Source organism: Balaenoptera acutorostrata, chromosome 16 (assembly GCF_949987535.1).
Source record: "Balaenoptera acutorostrata chromosome 16, mBalAcu1.1, whole genome shotgun sequence".
NCBI lineage: Eukaryota > Metazoa > Chordata > Mammalia > Artiodactyla > Balaenopteridae > Balaenoptera > Balaenoptera acutorostrata.
Genome location: NC_080079.1, coordinates 63,827,866 through 63,854,571, shown reverse-complemented (window position 1 = coordinate 63,854,571; position 26,706 = coordinate 63,827,866). Strand labels below are relative to the sequence as shown.

The following is a 26,706-nucleotide window of genomic DNA, read 5'->3' as shown; positions in this document are numbered from 1 at the left end:
CTCACTCTAGTGTGACCTCATCTTGACTAATGACATCTGCAATGACCCCTCTTCCAAAGAATGTCCCATTCTGAGGTACTGTACTGAGAGTTAGGACTTCAACATATGAATTGTTGGGGGACATAATTCAGCCCACAACACTAGGGTAGATAGAAATAGCCTCAGCATGAATGTAACCACTCTATTGGTTACTGCTGCAACCAGCTCTATTTTGTGGGAAATGATCAGGTCAGAAAGAGTCCCGTGGTTAAGGGAGAGGTACCCCAATCCTGCTCTAACAAGTTAAAGGTATAGCCCACTAGGCATGGGTTAGTTTGTCTTGAGCTGTGAATGTGACTTCTCCTCAGGGGCTGCTAGCTTGGTCACACATGGCAGCCTGCTGGTCAGGGCACAGCGTGGACTGTAGTTCTGGGAAGCTCCTTTTAATCTGTTTATCTCACTTTCCAAGAGTCCATCTTCTAAGCTCACGCCCTTGTTCTATCCTAGAACCAACCGCCTTCACTCTTTGCTGAGATGAAAGCAAAAGCCTGTACCTAGTCTGCCATTTGGATCTTCTTCCAGCCATTCTCTATACTATGCGGAGGAATTGTTTTAAAACACAAATGTGATACGGTCAGCTCCTTGATTAAAAGGACCTCAATGGCTGCTTACTGCTCTTTCGATAAAGTTAGAAATACTATATCCTACAGGGTCCTGAGGTCTCAGGACACTTAACATCTCCATCTAGTTCTCAGTTGCATTTGCTTAAAAACAATTGAATTGGCCATACTCTGTTTCTTGATAGGGGTGCTGAACACTGACGTTCACGCCGTGAATATTCATCAAGCTCTACTCTTTGATTTGTGGACTGGTCTGTACATATAGTATATTCTGATGAAAAAAACAAAACTTCAAAACAATTGAGTAAGTTGCCCAAAGTTCTGGGAGTTCCTTAGTCATATTCTTCTTTATGACCTTTTAGATCACTTGACAATTACTGTGCAACTACGAATTTCTTTTCTCTCTCTTGGGAGAGAAAGATGGAATTAACAAAGAGGGGTTGATTCAGCAAGTTACATCATGATCACAAGACAGATTATGCAAATTGCAACAAGAACACAATATGGTCCTACAATATTTTTGTGCTCTTTTTGTCCAGAAATTATGCTGGCTTGCTGTTTCCTGTTGCTAACTAAAGATAAAGAGTCATCACATGTTGCATTTGCCTGCCATTCTACTTAAAACTGTAGCACCCATGACATCCTGCTCTATACCCCACACTTTCTATTTCCCATACTGGGCTTTGCTTCTTTTTCCACAGCCCTTGGCACCTTCTAACTTGCCATATAGTTAGTTATTCTGTTTATTTGTCTGTCTCCTTCCACTAGAATGTAAGTTGCATGATGGCAGGGATCTTTGTTTTGCTCAGTGATTCATCCCCCACCCAGGATACTGCAACCTAACATTAAATAGTTGAATGGATGAATGAACGAGCCTGAGGTCTACATTCCCAAATGGTAACTCTCCCATTACCTGCTTGGGCCCCTGAAGGCATGTGCATTTGTACACCTGCCCTACACATCTGTCCCTACTGACCTGTACACCAGCCTCTCCCTCCCCTCCCCCTAACTCTTGCCATGCTCGCTGGCCTTCCTGAGCCCACCTCTGGGCCTTGGCATATACAGTTTCCTCAGCTGGAACACTCTTCCTGCATCACTCTGCCTGGTTAACTCCTGTTCATCCTGCCCCCTCAGCTCACGCTGTCCTTGATCCCTCTGCCTAGGTCCGTTCCCCAGAGCATGGAGCATGGAGAACAACTGCCTTTAGTTTAAAAAAAAAAACAAAACAAAAAACTGGGGAAAATTTCTTTAATTTTGTAAGACATAAAATCTTTTCCATCTGCTTGCAGAGATGGACGCCCTCTCCTTCTACCCTGACCCTGAGCTCCGGATATAGCTGCTGCCCGCCCAGCTGTCCAAAGCCCAGCTCCTCTGAGTGAGTCAGTCCTGGAAACCGGTTCTGCAGGGCCAGGCGAGGAGTAACCATGGGTCAAGGTTACTAATTGGCCCCCTGGTCCTCTGTTTACACAGGACTTATATTACTCTTCATTGCATCCCATCTGTGTCAACACTGAAGGGGAGGGAGAGGGATAAGGCGCTGGCCTCCCAGGGCATTCTGGCCCCACCATGCATCCTCAGCGCAGGACCAGGGCAGACACCCTCTCCAACCAAATAACTCTGTGATCAAGGGCCCCTCCTGGGACCCTGAGCACAGAGAGGTAGAGTTTCTAAACAGAGGCTTCTGGGAAGTGTAACCCAAGTAGGGCATAGAGAATTCTAGACTGACAGAGTTGGAGAGCAGCTTCCCCTCTCTATCCAATTTTGAGCTCAGGAAATTGAGACCCAGAGAGGGTAAAGGGTGAATCCAAAGCCACACAGCATGTGAGTCTCAAAGCCAGCAGGAGAACCTATAAGTTTCATCATGTTTTATGGGCCTGGGCTTCTAGAGCAGGAATTCTAGGTTCGGTTTCCACTAGCTGTGGGACCAAGGCATAGAAATTGATGAGAATGGATAGGGTTTAGCAACTTTTATCTGGGGATGTTCAAAATACAGATGTTTGGGCCCCACCCCTCATTCACCAGGGAATGTAGGAAAGCCCTGACATGGGGATTTGGAAAAGCTCCTTGGAGGTTCTGATGTGCCGGGCCGGATGATGCTTGAGTCCCTCCTAACTTGACAGACATTCAGCTGTAGATATTAACATGAGGCTTGTGTTAGCGTGCATTCCTGTTATCAGTCCTCAGTGGGACAGTTTGGCTCCCTAGGGGGAATCCCAAAATTTTTTAAAGTTTTGGTTGTCACAATGATGGGGGTAGTTCTGCTGGCATTTGGTAATGGTGATGGATGCTAGATGTCTTATAATGCAGACATTGCAAAGGCAGTCCCTCACAATGAAGAATTGTCCTGAGTCCTACACATTTTTTTTTTTTTTTTAACATCCTGCCAGAACAATCATGTAGGAGAAAAACCAGTTCATAGTCACATGGGCCAAGAACTCAATTTCACTTTCATACAAGAAAAAGTGGATTTCTTTAAAAACATGGTTTTATCATACACTCTTCCTGGAGCACATCTACCATGTTGAAAGTTGCAGGTAGGTTATCCTTCATTTCGTTTGGAACTTTATCAACTCTTAATCCATCATTTTGGAAAATCACATCACCCGTGGTAATGCTGCTCACATAGTACTAGAGTCAACAAGACAACACCTCTATACTGGACTGCATTTGTAGCTTTCCCGTTCGGAACAATTGTATGTAGTTGTATAAAAATACTAATTTAGCCTTATTTCAAAATGGCAAATATAAAGGAAAAAATGACAATATTAAATATTACCTTCAGTGCATACTTATCCATCGTAAGTTCATGCATCTGCTAACTTCACGTAGGATTTTTTTCTGATGGCTTTCAGTTTTAAAGTTAGGACACTATATTGCTACGTAGGTAGGTACTCACCCCTGTTTACGACATATATTTTGTAACTCCCATAAACAAGGGGTGTTGGGTTTAGTTGGTTTGGGTCTTACTGATCTACAAACACCAAAAATCTGCAGGAATACGATAGATCTGTAGCTCTTGGGTAAGCCTTGCAAAGGCCTAGGGTGCACTCAGTGGGGCAAGGGGCACGTTGGAAAGACTAATCAATTGTCAGGATCAGGTCCTGATGGGGACTGAGCCAGACCTAGAGCAATGAGATGAGAGAGAGCTAGGCTTGCTTTAGCTGGTCACAGAGCCTAGATTGGCATCTTATCTGAACTCCATCGTGCACATGGTGGAGGAGGTTAGACTGATAGTTCCTGAGTGCCTACTGTGGATCGGGCCCTGTGCTGGGTACCGATACCCACCCGCCCTCACAGTCCCAGGGTAGATGCTATTAACCTTTGTTTTTCAACCAAGGAAGCCCAGGCTCAGTTAAACCCACTCACCTGAGGCCACACAGTGATCTCTGGGTAGAGGCTCGTCTGCCTTCAAAGCTGTTCTGTCATCACAGGCCCAGCTGGTTTCCTTCTGCCCAAGGAAGTTTGTATTTATTTGGTTTTTGATAAGCAGTCACTCTCTGGTTTTGCTGCTTTGCTAGGAGTGATTGTGTAGCCTGGATAGCAACAGGGGGCTTCCTCAGGAAAGGTGCGCTTCCTTGGGAAATAACTTGTTTCTCAGGATCTGGCCTGGCCACTCTGACTTTTGGCTGAATTGGCACCTGGGACATGTAGCTCAGTGATCCACTGCACCTTGCTCTTTATCCCAGTGTGGCAACCTCCGGGCACATGCTCCCTGCCCTGGCCGGCTCTTAGCACCCTTTTCCCCAGTGGCCGGTTCTGTCATGATCATCCCAGCCTGCTGCTGTTGGGTGGTTTCCTGCCCCTCCTTGAGCAGGGCGTTTTAGGCTCCATGACCAGATGTCCTGCAGGGGGCTTTCCTGTGGGCCATTCCTTCCCAGGCGTGGTTTAGAAGCTGCAGCTGCCCTGAGATCTGCCCGCAGCCCTGTCCTAAGCTGAACTTCCATAGAAAGTCCCCAGTTGGGTGGGTTGGGGGTGGCGGTGTCAGGGTCAGGAGTGGAGGCATGATAGCATGTTCCTGCTTTTAGAGTGGGGACTGTGTGCTTGTGTCTAGAGGGACGGGTGTCACTAACTTGGCCATGGCTAGCTGCCATTTTAAGCAGAACCAGATTTGCCAGCATGGATTATTTTAAAAGAAGCCACATGGGGAAAAAAGTCCAGACTATCTTCCTCCACATTCTGCCCCCTGCCATCCCCAGCCCTCTGTCATCAGCAGGTATTTCAGTTCTCCCTGGTCCCCCATAGGCAAAATCCCTCCCAATCTGTTTTTTATCCTGGAAGGGCACCATGATGGCACCAAAGGCCAACTTGGGGAGCATTAGTTCTCCTCTTCACCCTCATACATTTTCTTCATCAACCTCCTTAAACCATCCCAAACAAATGCACAATCTTAAAAAAAAAAACACTGTGCTTTCTCTGCAAGCAGGGTGTTGAGAGAATTGCTTCTCACGTTTTATCGCGCATATATCTCACCTGCGGATCTTGTTAAACTGTAGATGGAGATTTGGTAGGTCTGGAGTGGGGCTCCAGGAAACTGCATTTCTAATCATCTCCCAGGTGATGCCAGGGCCGCTCACTGGGAGACCACGCCGCGAGTATGGGAGCCCCAGCACCCCACCTCTGCCTCCCACCAGCCACCTGAGCCCCTCCTTTGTAGAACTTCCGAAGCCCCTACTGTGCGAGCATCTGGGGGGAGAGGGGAAAGAGGTGGACGTTTGTCCCCTCCGTAGCCATCACTCCTGCTTTGGCACATCCCTCTTCTCTCTGAACTGTAATTCTCTCTCATTTATATCCCCTTTGCTCTCTGCTCTCTTGCTTTCTCCCAAGGGCTCACCAATATAGCTAGGACATGTGAGTCCGATAGTCAGTGGGGACTTTGCTCCATTTTGTGATTCCCCCTGTGAAGGCGGAAGTTTTCTTTCTTAATCCTCATGCATCTTTTATCTCTGGTCATTTTCTACTTGATGCTTCTCTTGTAATCCCTGATGTTAAGCTGCAGTCAGAGGGGAGTGTGGGGAACAGGAGCAGTGGGCCTGAAGTCTCAGCCCCTGCCCCCCTACCCGCACACACCCTCACACAGGGCCCTTGGGCTCTGCCAGGAACTGCCAGGAGTCATGCTCCTTTCCCGGCCTTGGTTTCTTCATGCATGTATTATGGGGTTGAACTGCAAATAGTTGAAGGCCCCTCTAGCTCTAACATTCTTTGATTCCAATTCATTAACAAACATATTTTAGGTCCTTCCTACAAAATCTGAAGACTTCACTTTCCATCCAAACTCCACTCCATTCTCCTGTGTGTCTTTGGGATGATCATTTACCTTCTCTGGGCCTTAATGTCTTTGTTTACAAGTGGAGAGATGATGAGAGTCACCTGATCTGGGCAAGTTAGGACATAAATACAGCCTTGGATGTAAAGTTGCCTTAGCATAGTTCTTGGCAAAGTAAGTATCTTAGCTTAGGCTGCTATAGCATAATACCACAGACTGAGTGGCCATAGACATTTATTTATCACAGTTCTGCAGGCTGGGAAGTCCAAGGTCAAGGTGCTGGCAAATTTGGTTTTTGGTAAGGTCCTCTTCCTGGCTTGCAAATGGCTGCTGTTTCACTGTGTGCCTGCATGACCTCTTCTTTGTGCATGGAGAGAGAGAGAGAGAGAGAGAGAGAGAGAGAGAGAGGGAGGGAGGGAGGGAGGGAGGGAGGGAGAGAGAGAGAGAGAGAGAGAGAGAGAGAGAGAGAGAGAGAGAGAGAGAGGGAGGGAGGGAGAGAGAGAATGCTCTGCCTGGTCTTTCTTCTTCTTGCAAGGACATGAATCCTATTACAGGGCTCCACCCTCATCACCTCATTGAAACCTAACTGCCTTCCAAAGCCCCTGCCATCACATTGGGGGTTAGGGCTTCAACATATGAATTTGGGGGGGAAACCTTCAGTCCATAACAATAAAGGTTAGACAATATGGTTGAATTTATTCATTCATCTGGGAAGAATGAACAGACCACCTACTGTGCAGTGTGAGGAGCAGTGAAGTTGTACCACAGAAGTTTAGGGAGCAATCAGACGTGGACCTTGCCCTGCAGTCAGCTGGCACAGAAATTCTAAATTAAAGGATGAGAGGTGGCAGTTAAGGAGGCTAGGGAGAGCAGATCCTAGGATCTGAAGAAGAAATAAAGCAGAGGGGTAGGGGATGAGGGCTGGGGAGGACATAACTGGAATCCCAAAGTTACTCTTGATGAGTAGGCATTGGCAGGAAGCCCAGGACATTTTCTGACCCTTCAACACTGAGAATGCATGTCTGCTGGGGAACAGCAAGAGGACTAAGGGTATGGGGGTGTTAGTGCCTGATTCAGGAGCTCTGGATAGTAGAGATGTCTGGGACTTCTGATGGGTAGGGGTGAGGGCAACGAAGCCCAGAGATAACCTGTTTGACTCTTTCATAGTCTTGACCATTCTGGCTGGGAAACTGGCAAGTGCTAAAGGGGCCGTGCAGAAAAGGGCAGATGTGATAAAAGGACTTCTGATGGGTAGGGGTGAGGGCAACGAAGCCCAGAGATAACCTGTTTGACTCTTTCATAGTCTTGACCATTCTGGCTGGGAAACTGGCAAGTGCTAAAGGGGCCGTGCAGAAAAGGGCAGATGTGATAACAAGGACTTCCATCCTAAGAGCACTAGATAAGGGTAACGATGGTAGTGATGACACCCCAAATTAGTGTCATGACAACATTTTGCAAGGGAATGGAATTGGGTACACTCATAAGTGTCATTTTTATTAAGATTTCAAGATGCCATGTAGGTGTCATTTAAATAATTTGTTGAAAAAAAAATACTGTATGCAGATCACCGATCAGTTACAAGTAACTACACTGTCTTCTGCTTCTGCTGAATTAGTGCCATGACAACATGGGCAAGTCATGAAACTGACTTAAGAGTTAGTTCTTCTGGAAATGAAGGGTGACCTCTGTGATCCTGGTGGGTGCTCTCACTTGAATATTAGATGACTCCCAACATTGCTCACGAAAATAAAGTAGTATTGGTAGCGTTTTTGCCCAACACCTATAGTCACTGTTATCCATTTTTGTGGGGAGAGGGGAGGATAGGGATAATATTTCCAATAAGGGCGTTTTCCTGTCGCTTTTCTTCAGGCATCGCTGACCTCGATGGAAGTCTCCAGGAAGGAGACAAGGAGCAAATCTCTGAGTCACTCATTAAGATCCCAAAGGCCTCTCTGGAGACCCATCTCGAGTCGTTGTTATGGATCAGTTTGAACAGTGCTCTGCAGGCTGACTCTCTCAGGGGCTCCAAGTGACCAAAAGTGACCAGCAAGTTGGTTTTTAAAAAGGGAGACTGAAGAAGCCAGGTACCGTCTGCGGCGGGCGCGTTCCATCTTCTCGGAAGGCCTGGGCGCCGCCCCCGCCAGGCCAGCAGGCGGCGCGCACGCGCCGTGGGGCGCGGAGGGGACAGCGGGCCTGGCGCCCAGGCCGGGGCGTGCGCGTGACCGGCGGCGGAGCCGCGCACGCCAGGGCTGGGGAACGGGGAGGGCACCGTGGGAGCCATTTCCGGACGGGGCGGGGAGGGGCGGGGCCGCCGGCGGCCGGATCTCTAATCTCGACGGCGGCGGCAGCGGTGGCGGCAGCAGTAGACGCCGCCTGGGGAGCTTGCGCCCAGCGGCCCGCGAGTCGGTCTCGCGGTGAAGAGGTGCAGGGCCGGCGAGACAGTGTCCGAGGAAAGGAGCGCAGAAACTGGCTCCCGGCTGAGGAGGTGGACGGGGCCGCCGCGGACCCGGAGGAAGGAGGAGGGTCCGGGCTGGGGAGGAAGGCTTCGGCTTGGTATAGGGGAGAGTCAGGACTGAATGGGAGGCGGGTCCTGGTCGGAGAGAGGGAGGAGTGTCGGGACTGCGGGGGTCCTGTTGCGGAGGGGTCCCGTTGCGGAGGGGTGAGGAGTGCTGGAAGGGCGAGGAGTGCTGGAAGGGCGAGGAGAGGAGGAAGGGCCAGGCCGGACCGAGGGGCTAGCAGCTCGCGGCGGGCTCGGGTTCGGGCTGAGGGTAGGGGCGCCGACCACCCGAGGTCTGAGTGAGTGCAAGGTTCGCGAGTGGGTGGGGGAGGGCGCCAGGGCCGAGAAGGAGCGGGGTCCGAAACTCCACTACGCCGGCGGGGTAGGAGTGGTCTTGGGGTGGGCAGGTTTGCTGGTCCTTCGCAGGCGAGGAGAGGGTTGTGGGGAGGGAGGGATGAAGTCGAGAACGAGGCCTACCTGTTTCTAAAGGGAGTCCACCGGAGGCTGGACCCTGGGACTGGACTGCCTGTAGCGTCCGCGTCTCGGCCGGGTTAGTTTGAATGGGCGGGGCTCCTGGCCTTCAGGCCCTGGTCCGCTGCAGGTTGGGCGTTTCCCCCGGTAGCTACCTGGGGGGATTGCTTTGTGGGAGGCTGGCTCTGGAAGCTTTTGGGCAGCTGTGGGAGGGAAGCAGAGTGCCAGCAGGATTCTGATTCGCTGGTTTGGGGTGCTGGGGTGGAGTGTGAAAGCTAGGAGTGAAATCTGAGCTCTTAAAGGAGGGAGAGAACCGTTTCTCTGCAGCTCTCGCGAATCTCGGCGGGCCGACTGGACCGTTTAAAGCGTTAGAAGTAAACAAACGTGGTTCCCTTTTGCAGAGGGGAGGCACTGAAAGGACGCCTGGAAGAGGAAGATGCCGAGTACGGACCTTCCGATGTTGGTGAGTCCTTTTTGCATCTATTCTTGTTGTAAGTCACTTGTCGTTTACGTTTTATTTTTAGTCCGAAGGATGAGTGTGTAGATTTCACCTCTATGCTTGCTTTTGGTAGCTGAGAGTTTCTGCCACCTTTTATTTTGGGTTTAATGATTAAGGGGGATAAGTGACTGATTTAAGTGTATGTGTGTGTGTGTGTGTGTGTATAATGAATATGAAGAATCATTTTCAAAATTCTTGCAGTTGATTTTAATCTCTCCTTTCTTATACCTACCAGAACAGTTTTAAAACTTCTATTAAATTTTGTCTGTATCTGCCGTATATTAGTTTATAAGTGTTTGTTTCCCAGACTAGAGTTATGATTCCCTGGAAGGCAGATATCTTGTCTTATTTGTTTAGAGATGATAAACACCTGTCATGGTGCTTCGTATATGGTGAGTTGCTTAATTGCTGAATTGAGCTGGTTTGAATTTACTTGCTTCTGCTGTGCTGAGGGGTATGCCTGTTTTGGTAGAGGCTGGTTTTTTTCCCCTCTCTTGAGATCTTTCTGTGCTGTTTTTTCACTGAGCAGGGAAAATACAATTGCCAAATGAGTGTTTACCAAAATGACGTTTTATTCTTGGGACATTCATGATTCCATAGAGGCTCTTTATTGATTTTTATTTTTTTCATAGAGGCTTGTTAGTGTGAGGATTGTGGGGAGCCCGTGATTTTCAAATAGCGATGTAGAAGTGTCTGCGTTTAGTTTTGAATAAGTCACTTCTTTGAATCTGATGTCGCTTTGTGCAAAAAAACATTGATTTAAAACATTTCCTTTCCTTCTCTTTATCTCACTATCCCAGAGAGTTGGTAGCTGTCACTGGGAAATTGGCGAAAACTAATAATGATGTCCTGTAGTGTCAAAACCTGTAATGTCTGCAGGAGAGATTAAGAGGGCAACGAAGTTGTGATTAGTTCCGGTTTGAGGTGGGGAGCAAGGATGATTTTTAGAGACAACCTGTGGTTTATCCACAGGTTCAGATGAAGAGTTCACCTAAAATAGTTTTTTTTGCCTCAGATTTTATGGATTGTCAGTAGATAATGAATTGTGTTGTGTAATTTTGAATTCTCATTACGAGAGCAATATGTTAGAAGAATTGGAAACTATTAATAAGCAAAAGGAAGCAACCCCCAATAATTCCACTACTCAGAAATAACCACTGTTAGCACCTTGCAGAATGATTTGCAATAATTGGCAATTTCTGTTTTCTGTTTCATAAAGCAATATGTATATGTAAATTAAGATTCCTGTATGTCAGTAGGATATAACTCCATGCCCAGCCATGTGCTTATTACTTCTTGGGCCTGTGGGCTCCCTTTAACAGTCTGAGCAGTGAGTGCTTTTTTTCAGAATATTAACTTTGGAATCAGTTTGAAGTATTTCTCTAGCTGTCACCACTAGTTTCCACTTCCTCTTTTGAAAATCTAGATGTTTAGGGGTGTTGCTTTGCTCCTTGGTGTAAGGAATTAATTCATATAGCTAGCAGCTGGCCCTTGAATCATCACTCTCTGAAGACACTGTACATGTTGCTTGAGGTGCTCTCTTTGGAAAAGTTGTCCTTCTTTCTTTGACTGTCCTGTGCTAAATGGTAAAGAACCAGTGACCAGGGCTGGGCTTTCAAGGGGGACACTAAACTGTCATGATCTGAGTTCAAGGTGTTTCTCTATAGTTGCTTTGTACAGTATGATGCATTAGACATGTTCTTGATCCTCTAACTGGGAAAAAAGGACCCCAGTTAATAGAAGATAACCTCAGTGTAGGGCAGCATATGGTAGAATCTCAGAATTAGAAACAACCTTACAAGTCATATGATGCAACTTCTTTCTTATATTGTACCTGAGTCCTTTTTAGACTATCTCTGCTAAATGAATATCCAGTCATCCATCCTTTCTCCTGGGAGAGTAAGATGGGCATAAGCTAAGACATAATACGAGGTGGATTCAGGAATAATAATTTAAGTCTGATAGCTAACATTTATTGAGCACATATTATGTGTTAGGTGCAGAAATAGATATTCTACATACTCATTTAGTTTTCCCCAAAACTCTGAAAAATATGCTGGCATTCTCCTTTTATAGGTGAGAAACTAGACTTAGAGAGGGTACCATAGCAGTGAAGTGGCGGAGCTGTGTTTTAGCCACAGCTGGTTTGACTTCAAAGACCTCTTTTTTTTTTTTTGGCTGCGTTGGGTCTTCGTTGCTGCGCGTGGGCTTTCTCTAGTTGCGGCAAGCGGGGGCTACTCTTCGTTGCAGTGTGTGGGCGTCTCATTGCGGTGGCTTCTCTTGTGGGAGAGCACGGGCTCTAGGCGCGCGGGCTTCAGTAGTTGTGGCACACGGGCTGAGTAGTTGTGGCTCATGGGCTGAGTAGTTGTGGCTTATGGGCTCTAGAGCACAGGCTCAGTAGTTGTGGTGCACGGGCCTAGTTGCTCCGCGGCATGTGGGATCTTCCCAGACCAGGGCTCGAACCCGTGTCCCCTGCATTGGAAGGCGGATTCTTAACCACTGCGCCACCAGGGAAGCCCTAAAGCCCTCTTTCTTACCTATTTTGTGATGCTGCCTCTGTGTCATATTCATCGAAAGGGATGGAGGTTGCTGAACTGTGTGACCATTGAGAGCAGGTTTGTGTGGAGCAGGAGTGGGATAGCTCTGCCCTCTAGGGGACACTTTGGAAGAGTGGTGGGGATGCTTTTGTCTTCCAGTCTCGTCTTGTCTGAACATACGTTTTATTATACAAATCTTGTTTCTCTTCCCTTACATTGCAGTTGGGGCACTATATTGAAATTTTAAAAGTTATGTCTATGGGTATAATGTTATAATCTTTGAATTTCATTTCAGAATAAAGAGCATTACAAAATATTTGTTACAGAAGGGGGCATTGGGTCTGAGAGGGTAGAAAGCCACTTTTGTGGACAGTATGCTGTGGCAATAAAACTTGAAGGTGGACTGGAGTCCATATATGACAAACTTTGGATTCCAGACGAAGGCTCTTGGGCTGTCAGCCCTCAGTGCTTTCCTGCCTTTGATTTTGTCCTCATTTGATTAAGGGGTTTTGCCTGCCTTTTTCCATTTGTTCATTTATGCCACGGACTGTGATACTTTCCACTTATGTCTCAGAGAGAATAAAATGAGTGAGTGTATTCACTCATCTGAGAATTGTGATGCTTTCAGAGGGAATTCAAGTCTGGAAATCTTTTAGCAATCTTTCTCCACTTTAGCAACCATTCTTTTCATCCATCTTCTCCTCCTTCCTAGTGCTAGGGGTCTGTATCGCTTTGCGAGTTGCCAAATACTCCTAGCTTTAACAAAAAAAAAAAAGGTACCTTATAAAGCTAAGTCTACTCCATAGACCCATCCAGATGGATGACTCAGAGTTACCGTATGCACCATGGTAGTGCTGGGTGGGGTGTGAGTGTTAAAAGTTGAACTAGGGTCAAGGTTCTCAGCCAGGGGCAATTTTTGCCCCCACCCCCATCCCCCGGACGTTTGACAGTGTGTAGAGACACTTTTGATTGTCATACTGGAGGAGTGCTAGAGGTCAGAGATGCACCTGATTGTCTGACTCTGGGGTATAGTGCCCCACAACCGAGAATTATCTGGCCCGAAATATCAGAAGCGCCCAGGTTGAGAAACCCTGGTCTAGGTTCCTTAACGTAAGTAACAGTATCTGTGCAGCCCTGGCATTCATGTGGATGGGGCATTAGGTCTTTTCTTAGAGTTTAATGGGTCTGTTACAGTGATACTTGGGTTATTTTGCCCATGGATCAAGCTCTGCTACTTTGGAATATATATTGGAGAGTGTACAGCATGATATTCTGAAGCACAGTAAAAGTCCTAAGAAATGCTGTCTTTTGCAACATTTCTGCAGCACTCTTGATTTGGAAACAGTAAGCCTGTCTCAGTTTTGTTTTTCAGGTGCAAAAATCAAATCTTTCCAGATATTAGAGCTTTATCTTTGACCCTTGAATCTTTTTCAGGGATGCTTTCTTTATGACTCTCAAATGGGATTTAAGCAATAAACTGAAAGATTGACACTAAAAGCTCATTTCTATTATTTGAATCTGGTGTCTTATTTGTAGGCTTGTCTAGAAGAAAGGGAGGATTCATTGGAACTGGTAGGACATTTCAATTTTTGTTGACAATTTGAGTGGCCATTGTAGGATGAGCACTGTTTTTGGCCTTGTTCCATACTTGTAAATAAAGCAAAATATAATAACAAGTATGATAATTTCTCCAGCTTTTGGTCTGAAGGAAAGGAAAGTTATAAATAGATAAACCCCAAATCTCAGTCTTTGGCTTGGCTTTGCAGTCTGTGTGTCAGGAATTTTTAGTAACATTTACCTCTTAATTAGGCATTGCCCGATCTAGTATTACATGTAGTTTGTACACACTGGTGGCAGAAATGGGAATCAGCCTGGGATTAAGACTTTTTCATAGGGAACTGATTTATAGTGAATCAGTCCATATGTGGAAGCATACAGAATTCAATTACTGAGAGAAAAACCATGCTATGGGGTATGGGGAGATAGGAGCCATCGGGGACGACGGAACAGTGCAGGCTGAAAATAGTTTGTTGGGTCTATCAGTTATCTCCTGGTGCACTCCAACAGTGTGATTGCCCAGAGTTAAGGAACACCAACAGGGGTTGGTGAAACACTTCAGGGCTAAGAGCAATTAGCACCCTTAGGCCTGACGGAGCAAGAGAAGGAGTAATTTCTGGAACTTGAGAGAACTTAGCGGAAAGAGAAGATAACCTATGGGAATGCAGCCACTTCCAACCAGTGGCCTAGCAGGAAGGGAATCAAGGGGAATAAACACCTCACATGTTTTCTTTTCCCACCCTCTGGTCTGCTGGAGCTTTTCATTGGTCAAACCCAACTGGAAACCAGAGGATATAGGAACCTGGGTGATTTAATTTATAGGACAGCCCCATGAAGCACATAACAGAGTTGAGGAAGGTTCGGTAGAGGAGTATGCTGAAGTCAAGGTCAAGTTAGTTTTGAAAGGTACAAGTGAGAAGATAGTGTTGGAGCTGTCTTGAAGAACGTAGGTCATGGAATGTTATAGAAAAGGAATGTTCTCGCTGATAACAGAAGGATAGATTCAGAGGCAGAGAGTTGCCACAGCTTCAGAGCTAGTTTGTTCCCGTAGTAGCCTTAGAATCTTAATTGCCAGAAGGGCATTTAGAAATCCTGCAGTGCCACTTCCCTTGCCATGTGGGAATCCCTTCCACAATGCCTGGCCAGGAGTGGGTGCGGTAGAGTCTCTCAGGGAGTCCTTTCCATTGTTGGACAGCTTTAAATGTTAGAAAGTTTTTATTTGTCCAAATCACTGAATGTATCAGGATTAGGTTTGGCTGAATATAAGAGAAAAATCTGCAGAAATAGAGATTTCTAAAAAGTAGAAATAAATTTTTCTAAAGTAAGAGAAATCCAGAGTCAACAGTTGGTGACTTATCGATACCTCCATTCCTAAGTCTTTGAGGAGGTTCCACCGCTCAGTGCATCCTCTCCAGGTCAGGATAGCTGCTTTGAGCTTGAGCTGTCAGGTCCGCGTTCATTCGGCAGGAAGAGGAAATGGGAAGGATAAGAGCTTACCTGCATTCTTAATTTGTTATACAAACAGAAGAGTGTATAAAGCACGTATCCTCATTTTAAAGAATAATAATGAAGAAAACAGTCATATATCTACCACCTAGGTTAAGAAATAGAGCGTTCACCCCCAACCCCATGTGCCCCACCCTGGTTACATCTCCTTCCCTTTTCTCTACTGATATCACTCTACTATCCTGATTTTGGGGATAGTTATTCCCTTGCTGTTTAAGGAAAAAAATTGTGTTACCACCTATTTCTGCATCCTGAATTTTAATTTTGTTTGTTTTTCAACTTGATACAAATGGATTTATATGTTTTTTTTTAACCTTTAAAAAAAATTGAAGTATAGTTAATTTACAATGTTGTGTTTGTTTCTGGTGTACAGCAAAGTGATTTGGTTATATATATATAGATATATATGTATCTATCTATCTATATTCTTTTTCAGATTCTTGTCCATTATAAGTTATTACAAGATATTGAATATAGTTCCCTGTGCTATATAATAGGTCCTTGTTGTTTATTTTATATATAGTAGTGTGTATATGTTAATCCCAAACTCCAAATTTATCCCCCCTCCCGCCCCCCCACTATCCCCTTTGGTAACTGTTAGTTTGTTCTCTATGTCTGTGAGTCTATTTCTGTTTTGTAGATAAGTTCATTTGTATGATTTTTTAGATTCCACTTATAAGTGATTTCATATGATATTTGTCTTTGCCTTACTTCACTTAATATGATAATCTCTGGGTCCCTCCAAGTTGCTGCAAATGGCATTATTGCATTCTTTTTTATGGCTGAGTAGTATTCCATTGTGTATATGTACCACATCTTCTTTATCCATTCATCTGTTGCTGGACATTTAGGTTGCTTCCGTGTCTTGGCTGTTGTAAATAGTGCTGCTGTGAACATTGGGGTGCATGTATCTTTTTGAATTAGAATTTTCTAGGGATGTATGCCCAGGAGTGGGATGGCAGGATCATATGGTAACTCTATTTTTAGTTTTTTAAGGAACCTCTGTACTCTTCTCCATAGTGGCTGCACCAGTTTACATTCCCACCAATAGTGTAGGAGGGTTCCCTTTTCTCTACACTCTCTCCAGCATTTATTATTTGTAGACTTTTTAATGATGGCCATTCTGACTGGTGAGAGGTGATACCTCATTGTAGTTTTGATTTTCATCTCTTTAATAATTAACGATATTGAGCATCTTTTCATGTGCCTGTTGGCCATCTGAGTGTCTTTTTTGGAGAAATGTCTGTTTAGGTCTTCTGCCATTTTTTGATTGGGTTGGTTCTTTTTCTGATGTTAAGCTGCATGAGCTGTTTGTGTATTTTGGAAATTAATCCCTTGTCGGTAGCATTGTTTGCAGATATTTTCTCCCAGTCCATAGGTTGTCTTTTCATTTTGTTTATGGTTTCCTTTGCTGTCCAAAAGCCTTTAAGTTTAATTAGGTCCCATTTGTTTATTTTTGTTTTTATTTTCATTTCTCTAGGAGAGAGGTCCAAAAAAAATAATGCTGTGATTTATGTCAGAAAGTGTTCTGCCTATGTTTTCTTCTAGGAGTTTTATAGTATCCGGTCTTACATTTAGGTCTTTAATCCTTTTAGAGTTTGTTTTTATATATGGTGTTAAAGAATGTTCTAATCTCAATTTTTTACATGTGGCTGTCCAGTTTTCCCAGCATCAGGAGTTGAAGAGACTGTCTTTTCTCCATTGTATATTCTTCCCTCCTTTGTCGTAGATTGACCATAAGTGTGTGGGTTTATTTCTGGGCTTTCTATCTTGTTCCATTGATCTATATGTATGTTTTTGTGCCGGCACCATACTGTTTTGATTACTGTAGCTTTGTAGTATAGTCTGAAGTAAGGGCGTGTGATTCCTCCAGCTCCATTCTTCTTTCTCAAGATTGTTTTGGATATTTGGGGTCTTTTATGTTTCCATACAAATTTAAAATTTTTTGTCCTAGTTCTGTGAAAAATATACCATTGGTAATTTGATAGGGATTGCAGTGAACGATTTATATGTATTTTTGGTGATTTTCCTATAGTGCCCAGTATTTGTGAGATTCATCCATGTTGTTGCATGTAGTTTATAGTTTAGTTCATTCATTTTCATTGTCATGTAGCATTTCATTGTATGATTACTACAATTTATTTAGCCATTCCACTGATGATGGATATTTGGACTGTTTCCAGTTTGGGGCTTTTTTGAAATTACTGTTATGATCTTTCTTGTACATGACAAATGATCACAAGAGTAAGAGTTTTTCTGGGATTTATTCCTAGTAGTGGAATTGGTGGATTCTAAAGGGTATATAGCCTTAACTTCACTAGAAAATGCCAAACTTTTCTAAAGAGGTTGATAGAGTTTATACTCCTAGCAACAGTAGGATGAGAGTTCTTGTTCCTATACAGCTTGACAAACTTGATATTTAACAGGTTTTTAATTTTTTTGCCAGTTCAGTAGGGTTGAAATCTAATTGCTTTCCCTGTGCATTTCCCTGATTACTAATGAGGTGTGTTCTTTTAAATGTTCATTGACTATTTGGATTTTCTGTTTTGTGGATGCCTCTTTAAGCATCCTTATGCCTTATTAATTATTTCTTCTTGTAGTTCTATTAGATTTTGTTGTACATAACTTGATATTTTATTACTAGATGCATCCAGATCTAAAATTGTTACATCTTATCTAGTAAGTTGTGATTTTTATCTAATAATGCTTTTTGACTTAATATAACATAGCTATATGAGCTTTTTGTCATGAAATAGGCAAACTATAAGTGTTTGATGAATGAATGACTTGCCTGTTGTATAGGCAGAAACCGCAGAGCACTCGTCCTCACCTGTTCTCCTGGCACACTGTTATTTATGTGTCCTGTTATCCTACAAAGTGAACAAAGCACTTTTAAATAAAAAAAAAAAAGTGTGGAGTTTTCTTTTTGGAGGGATAACTTGTGTATAGTAAAGGGCACAAATGTTATTTGTACAGGCCAATGAATATTTGTATATGGATACACGTACTCACTGCCTAGATCAAGATGTGAAAAATGTCCAGCATCCCAGCAAGCTCCTCATATCCCTCGCAGTTGATAACCACCAAAGGTTGTCATTCTTCTCACTGTAGATAGTTTTGCTTATTTTTCAGTTTTATATAAATGGAAACATACAATATATTTTCTTTTGTGAATGTCTTTTGTTCTGAATGTTGATTGTATCTGTGAGTTTCAGCCATGGTCTGATGTAGCAGTATTTTTAAGAATTATTGCTGTGTAGTTTTATGGTGTATAAAATATCAAAATTTATTCATTCTGTAGTTGATGAACATTCATGTTTCTAGTTTTTGGCTGTTATGAATGACATTGCTACATTCTTGAACATGTCTTTTAGTAAACGTAAATACAATTGTTGGGTCGTGAGGTGTACTGCCAAACAGGTTTCTAAAGTGGTTGTACCAGTTTATACTCCTATAGGGTTTTCTTAGTATATAACTTTTGGATTTAGCTTTGGGCAACAAGTCTTAACTTTTTGTTACCTGCACAGTGGAGAGAGCTTTAAGAACTCTTTCCTGAAGTAGTATAGGTACTTCTAAAATGTGAAATGCCCTTTTCTTTGCGTTCTCGTTTACCTAGTCTATAACTATTAATAAACATTTGATGGGGAAAAAAAAACCTTGGTTCTTTTTGAGTATTAAAAGGGTTCTGTTAAGAGCAGAGTTTAGATTTGTAAAACACCATTTGTAGCAGTTAATTCCAAGGCTGGAATCATAATCCTTTGGAACTCTTTGGAACCTAAGTAGTTGTGGTATATTTATGCCTTGTACTCAGTAGTGGGAAGACCTTCTTTTTGGAGACTTTTCCTGAGAGGCATTTGAGTTCACTCCTTTGAATTGCATTTTGGTAGATGAGTCTAAAAAGGAATACATTAATCCTGCCTTGAGTTCCAGTCTTAATGGTGCTGAGTCTTTGAGACAGTTGAGGGAAATTGATAATTGTTTCAAACTCTAATGGGGAGGAATTGAGGACAAATATGAGAATGCCATGGTGGACCTGCTCCTTGTTGAGCTGTATTGCAGCCAGGGTGGAAGAAAGCCTAGGATTAGAATATTACCCAGCCCTTTTTGATAAGCTTAAGGTTTCAGATGCTTTCGCATGAGTCATGACTGCAGCAGTCAACAACAGTCTATCTGGATGACTGAAATCAGGTTTATGATCTGTAAACATAAGTAGGTAACTGGTTTAATCCTGTTTTGTTAGTAGGTAAGGGGACACTTGCAACCTTTTGATTGAATTAGATTGTTGAAGGCTGAGTTGATTTAACATCTGTCTTACAAAATTGAGGAGCAGCTCACGATTTACCTGCATTTATTACCATCATCTGTAGGAAAATACAGCATAGGCATGGAAATCAAACTACTTAAAGCCTCTCACAGCTCTGCCTTTGTGGCTTTGCCTGGAACATTGCAAAGGTCACTTTTCCTTGCTGCTAATTGAAAAGGAAAGGAAAATGTTTATCAGAGAATTCAGATGCATCAAATAATTTGTGAAGTGTTTATTATCTGCAGTCATTTGCTCATTACCTTGCTGCATTTAATATTCACAACAACCCTGTGAATTGTTTTTTTCTTGTGAATTTTTTGTTGAATTATAACAATGGCATCTAGTTTTGTTTGCAGATGAGCAAAATCCAGTTGCATAGAGGTTCAATAAGTGCCAAAGGTCACACAGCTTCTAAGTGAGAGCTAAAATTAGAGTAGAAGCCTTTGAACACTATCCAGACTTTCCAGGACACCACAGTGGCCTGTAAAACACTATTAACACGACTCTCAGACTCTCAAAGAGTTCACAGGAGTCGTGATGAGGTGTCAGTTTAGGACACTACTCAGAGGTTTCTGTCCTTTTCAGATATCCTGGGTAGTGGCTGGAGTATGTGTTCATGAACAAACACAAAAAGTGTTTTAAAAAAGTTTTGTCATTTTAGCAGTTAGTAATTTTGTTTATAGACCCTTAAAAACTATACCTTTGGACAATAATGACCCTTTTTGTCTAGTTTATCCATAATTACTCTATAAATTTCTACGTTATTTTTTTTTTTTTTTTTTTTTTTTTTTAAATGCTGCCCCTGCCATGAACTCTAGCATCAGTTCAGGAGATCTTTTTTTTTTTTTTTTTTTTTTTTTTTTTAGATAGACATTTTTATAGCTACTTTATTTATTTATTTATTTATTTATTTTTTTGGCTGTGTTGGGTCTTCGGTTCGTGCGAGGGCTTTCTCTGGTTACGGCAAGTGGGGGCCACTCTTCATCGCGGTGCGGGGACCGCTCTTCATCGCGGTGCGCGGGCCTTTCACTATCGCGGCCCCTCCCGTTGCGGGGCACAGGCTCCAGACGCGCAGGCTCAGTAGTTGTGGCTCACGGGCCCAGCTGCTCCGTGGCATGTGGGATCTTCCCAGACCAGGGCTCGAACCCGTGTCCCCTGCATTGGCAGGCAGATTCTCAACCACTGCGCCACCAGGGAAGCCCCTCTACGTTATTTTTAAGATACTTAGGGTTGCTTTCATTTGGAGTCCAAAGCTTTAATCTCTGTTTCTGGAACTGCAAAGTTTCTGCTATCTTTGGCCATATGGAAACTTTTTTTCAGAAAGACTTTTTTTTTAAAAGAAAGTCTTTGAATCCAAACAATCTTAGGTGGTTGGTCTTAGCCAAGAGAACATTTGGTGAACATAAATGGAATTGCTGAGTCATAATGCTTTTTTTTCTTTAAAGTATACAATCCAGTGGTTTTTAGTGTATTCACAGAGTTGTACAGCTGTCACCACAATTTTAGAACATTTTCAGAAGAAACCCCTTACTCATTAGTAGTCACTTCCTTCCAGTCTCCTAGTCCTAGGCAAGCACCAAACTACTTTTTGTCTATAGATTCCCTTATTCAGAACATTTCCTATAAATGAATCATATAAATACTATGTGGTGTTTTATCATTGACTTTTTTCACTTAACGTGATGTTTTCAAGGTTCATCCATGTTGTAGCATGGATCAGAACTTCATTCCTTTTTACTATACTCATGAGGCTTTTCCTGAAGAATTGTAAGTAATGGATATATCCAGTGTTTCTATTTTGTTCTCAAAAATGTTGTTTGCTTTCTATATAATAGGATAGTTTGTCATATTAAGGCTACTTCTATGATTCATTTTAGAGAAGGCATTATTAATCTGAGGAATATGGATTCCATATATGACTGGTCTTCAGGATGTCCTGAACCCTTTGTATTATTTGCAAGATTTTATATTCCCAAGTATTTTTTGGTGGGGGAGTTTAGGGGACTGAAAACATTTAGCTTTTGTTAAAAGATAATTTCCCAAAAAAGGTAAAATCATGACACTCATACATGATTAGGAAATGAATACACACTTTATTTTACTCACAGTGTTCAAAGGAGAAGTCCAAAGAACAGACACATTTATAGATCAAGAATATTAAAATGAGTATACAAATGGAGGCAAAACTAGTTTCTTCCATAGTAGAGAGGGAGGTCATTTGAACCTTTACTGGACATGGCAGATGTTATGTTTATAGATTAAGATCAGTTTGCATTGCTATCAGTTATCTACAACTTCCAGACTTGTAAAATAACTGCCATATAATCAGAATCAGAGGGATGTCCTAGACAATGTATGATTTTCCGCTGGAAGCACACATTTTCTCCTGCACTTTCAATAGATTATCCAAAAAGTCTGAAAGTCTTCCAAGTGTTAATTTTAAATTTAGAGTTTTACTTCAGATTTAAAAAGCATCTCCTTTGTGACTAGATTTTGAAAAATGTTTGTATCCGTTGAGTATCAGTCAGAGACCCAGGGATAGGTCTCTGGTTTATTCTTTGGAACAGGATTATTTGTTAGAAATCTCCAGAGAAGTAGGCTTTGCAACTTAACTTAGGTTACACTTTTAGGCATATATTCAGTATTTCTCATCTCTAATATCAGCATGACTATTGAAGGGAGGGGATTTCTATAACTAGTTTAGAAAAGTCTAGCTTTTCTAGGAAAAAAAAAAAAGTCTAGCTATCTTAACTCTGACAAAGGTAGATAGATAATCCTATTAGTAAAAGAAGTACGGGAAGGGAGAAGCCTAGACAACTTCTTCCCCAGTTGTGGTATGCTCAGGGAAGTCAAGACTTCTCCTTTGTGTGTGAAGAATGTAGGATTAATTCCACTAGACCTTGCTTATTCTCCAAGGGTTTCTCATTTCCAGTCTTCGGAGGATAATGAACTTCTTTTTTACTTTGAAAGGTAACTTCTGTGCACAAGTACAGTAAGTCATTTAGCTACTGACTTTAAGAGATGCTGGGAGTTCATAGCAAATTTGGCAACTTGACATGTTCAGGTTTGCAGAGTACTTTTTCCCCCGCATCTTCCCTACTTCCCTCAGGCTGAGAATGTATTTACCAAGAAAACCCATGATTGCCCTTACCTCTACATCCCTCAGCCTGTTCCTCTGCTTGTTCAACTTAGTCTTATGCATTTCAGTCTTCTCTGCTAGGTTAAGTTCCCCGTAGTGCCTTTCTTGATAGACTTCAGAAGAGAGGTGCTCAGAGTTGTTAGTTGACAGAATCAGCATCTGTCTTCACTTGATGCCTGGTCCTGAACACAAGTAAATGAATAAAAAGTTTTCAGCAACCATTTGGCAGTCTTCGGGGCTGCCCACTTTTATGAACCCAGGAGCTTGGATTTTCTGTGAGTGCACTCCTAGTGACTTGAGAACATTGCATGGCTGTCTCTCCTTTCTGAGGCCAAGATTGTGTCTCAGTGACGGGGTGCTTTGCCCAAATACTCCAGTGTTAAGTGTAGAGCTATTAGACTTTGTAAGTGCTTGTGAACTAGTACTGAGCATGTATATTTGACTCGAGGCATGGCTGGAAGGGAAATGTGGACAGTTAAGTTTTTTGAGATGAACTTCTCAGATGCTGGATCTTTTGACTTACATAGTGGAATTTGGGGGGAAGTATATGGTTTGCTCTTTACCTCCTAAGAAATGATGACTTGGTCCCTTTAAACATTTCTATATCACACAGTCACCGTTGGTTGGTTGGAATGGCTGTTTGGTTTATTGCTCAATTCTTACTTCTTTAATGACCCAAGGGAGTTTTCCCTTTGAGCTTGTGATCTGTTTTTGCTGATAAACTTTAATGCCTTTTGAGGCTCTAAAGACAATAGTGTTTCCTTACCTGTTTACTTTGCACTTTGAAGTTCTGCAGAATGTAATATGAAAGAGAATGAGATTCAGTTAATTTTTTTCCCCATTTTTAGAGCAGAAGTAGAGTAAGAATAAATACTTAACTTTTAGGCTTTCTTCTGTATTTTAACTTCACTCCCTTATCTGAGTCTCAGTCATTAGAGTACCATTTGATTTGAAGACATTCAGGCAGTGGATGAACTGGGTAAAACAGGTTTTTCTTTTCCTCAACAGCCCATTCCTGCTTTAAAGCTCAGATTTCTGTCTCTTCTGGAAAAACTATTGAGTGTTGAATTGTGCACTTGTATTAGAGGTGAAGAAAGTGGAAGGAAGAGGAAAACAAAATCCTTTTTTTCTCTGAAGCATTGCAGAGTGGAAGATTTTGATTTTCATTAGTATCTGGCCAGAGAATAAATATTAGCCATAAGTAATGCGTTGATCTGTGGATTGATGTGGCTTGGTCCCAACTTTAACACTTACAGTAAAACTTGATGGATGTCTTTTTACCCCCGTCTAGTAATATGTTAACTCAATTATTGGGTAATTCTTTTATCAAAGAAGGGGATGGGGAGAGTAGGGCCATGTTGTAGTGTAGAGAAAGGGTTCTTAACCAAGCAAGGATGTCTGTCACAATCACCTGGGGGAAGTTTTCCAAAATATATATTTCTGGGCTCCACTCTGTGCTTACTAAACCTCTGGGGTGGGGTGTTCTGAAAAAAGCTCCTTGGATGATTTTGATGCATTCTACTGATTAGCCCCCATTAAATCATGGTGAAAGGATTGTTATTATTAAGGAAAGAAGCACCATCCAGTGTGGGTCTGGAAATGTCTTCTTTCAGTGATAGTCATTTTTAGAATGTTTCTTCTGGTATAAGTTGGTAATTAAGGACATTTAATGGGGGGAAAATATTACTGCCTAATTGGCAGTTGGTTAAGTACAGTAATAGTTCTCAAAGAAGTTTTTTTGGGGGGAATGGGGGTGTGGATAGTGCCATTATGGGAAGTCTGCTTACAGAATCTTGTTCTCTTGAAGTGATTTAAGGACTGAAAGAGTTTAGTATCATTGGGGAGAGCCGTGGGCTAGTACTGATAGGAAAGTAATTTGTGATTGAAGAATTCTGAGTTTCCTGGACTGAGTCACTCCATCACGTCATAATCCTGGCCTCACAAAAATGTTAAGAGAATAAATCCTAAGTATAAAAAGCACTGAGATTGTGTTGAGTGGAAAATAACCTTAGTGTTAACTCCCTTCACTGCATTACAGAACCGCATTCTAAATTTAAGGAAGCCAGGAGTGAAACCACTCTAAGACACTAGTTTTTTTTTTTTTTTAAACATCTTTATTGAAGTATAATTGCTTTACAATGGTGTGTTAGTTTCTGCTTTATAACAAAGTGAATCAGTTATACATATACATATGTTCCCATATCTCTTCCCTCTTGCGTCTCCCTCCCTCCCACCCTCCCCATCCCACCCCTCTAGGTGGTCACAAAGCACCGAGCTGATCTCCCTGTGCTATGCGGCTGCTTCCCACTAGCTATCTATTTTACATTTGGTAGTGTATATATGTCCATGACACTCTCACCCTGTCACATCTCACCCCTCCCCCTCCCCCTATACTCAAGTCCATTCTGTAATAGGTCTGTGTCTTTATTCCCGTCTTGCCACTAGGTTCTTCATGGCCTTTTTTTTTTTTTTCCTTAGATTCCATATCTATGTGTTAGCATACTGTATTTGTTTTTCTCTTTCTGACTGACTTCACTCTGTATGACAGACTCTAACTCCATCCACCTCACTACAAATACCTCCATTTCATTTCTTTTTATGGCTGAGTAATATTCCATTGTATGTATGTGCCACATCTTCTTTATCCATTCATCCGATGATGGACACTTAGGTTGCTTCCATGTCCTGGCTATTGTAAATAGAGCTGCAATGAACATTTTGGTACATGACTCTTTTTGAACTATGGTTTTCTCAGGGTATATGCCCAGTAGTGGGATTGCTGGGTCGTATGGTAGTTCTATTTGTAGTTTTCTAAGGAACCTCCATACTGTTCTCCATAGTGGCTGTATCAATTTACATTCCCACCAACAGTGCAAGAGTGTTCCCTTTCCTCCACACCCTTTCCAGCATTTATTGTTTCTAGATTTTTTGATGATGGCCATTCTGACCGGTGTGAGATGATATCTCATTGTAGTTTTGATTTGCATTTCTCTAATGATTAATGATGTTGAGCATTCTTTCATGTGTCTGTTGGCAATCTGTATATCTTCTTTGGAGAAATGTCTATTTAGGTCTTCTGCCCATTTTTGGATTGGGTTGTTCGTTTTTTTGTTATTGAGCTGCATGAGCTGCTTGTAAATCTTGGAGATTAATCCTTTGTCAGTTGCTTCATTTGCAAATATTTTCTCCCATTCTGAGGGTTGTCTTTTGGTCTTGTTTATGGTTTCCTTTGCTGTGCAAAAGCTTTTAAGTTTCATTTGGTCCCATTTGTTTATTTGAGTTCTTATTTCCATTTCTCTGGGAGCTGGGTCAAAAAGAATCTTGCTGTGATGTATGTCATAGAGTGTTCTGCCTATGTTTTCCTCTAAGAGTTTGATAGTGTCTGGCCTTACACTTAGGTCTTTAATCCATTTTGAGTTTATTTTTGTGCATGGTGTCAGGGAGTGTTCTAATTTCATACTTTTACATGTACCTGTCCAATTTTCCCAGCACCACTTATTGAAGAGGCTGTCTTTCCTCCACTGTATATGCTTGCCTCCTTTATCAAAGATAAGGTGACCATATGTGTGTGGGTTTATCTCTGGGCTTTCTATCCTGTTCCACTGATCTATATTTCTGTTTTTGTGCCAGTACCAAACTGTCTTGATTACTGTAGCTTTGTAATATAGTCTGAAGTCAGGGAGCCTGATTCCCCCAGCTCCATTTTTCGTTCTCAAGATTGCTTTGGCTATTCGGGGTCTTTTGTGTTTCCATACAAATTGTGAAATTTTTTGTTCTAGTTCTGTGAAAAATGCCAGTGGTAGTTTGATAGGGATTGCATTGAATCTGTAGATTGCTTTGGGTAGTAGAGTCATTTTCACAATGTTGATTCTTCCAATCCAAGAACATGGTATATCTCTCCATCTATTTGTATCATCTTTAATTTCTTTCATCAGTGTCTTATAATTTTCTGCATACACGTCTTTTGTCTCCTTAGGTAGGTTTATTCCTAGATATTTTATTCTTTTTGTTGCAATGGTAAACGGGAGTGTTTTCTTAATTTCACTTTCAGATTTTTCGTCATTAGTGTATAGAAATGCAAGAGATTTCTGTGCATTAATTTTGTATCCTGCTACTTTACCAAATTCATTGATTAGCTCTAGGAGTTTTCTGGTAGCATCCTTAGGATTCTCTATGTATAGTATCATGTCATCTGCAAACAGTGACAGCTTTACTTCTTCTTTTCCAATTTGGATTCCTTTTATTTCTTTTTCTTCTCTGATTGCTGTGGCTAACACTTCCAAAACTATGTTGAATAATAGTGGTGAGAGTGGGCAACCTTGTCTTGTTCCTGAT

General features: G+C 42.4%; 1 protein-coding gene across 8 annotated transcripts in view; it reads left to right on the top strand.

The window, feature by feature from the left end:
- Window positions 1-26,706, top strand: part of SGPL1 (sphingosine-1-phosphate lyase 1) — a 110,685-nt gene that overhangs the window by 38,342 nt on the left and 45,637 nt on the right. For 4 of the 8 annotated variants that reach the window (XM_057530638.1, XM_057530637.1, XM_057530641.1 and 1 more), the window contains 3 exons: window positions 1,889-1,974; window positions 7,732-7,946; window positions 9,232-9,293. In XM_057530638.1, coding sequence (XP_057386621.1) covers window positions 9,267-9,293 — 27 coding nt within the window. In that variant the 5' untranslated portion in view covers window positions 1,889-1,974; window positions 7,732-7,946; window positions 9,232-9,266. Of the gene's footprint in view, window positions 1-1,888; window positions 1,975-7,731; window positions 7,947-8,168; window positions 8,386-9,231; window positions 9,294-26,706 lie in introns of those variants that run through there. The other 4 variants (XM_057530640.1, XM_007167726.3, XM_057530642.1 and 1 more) reach the window with 4 other exon arrangements.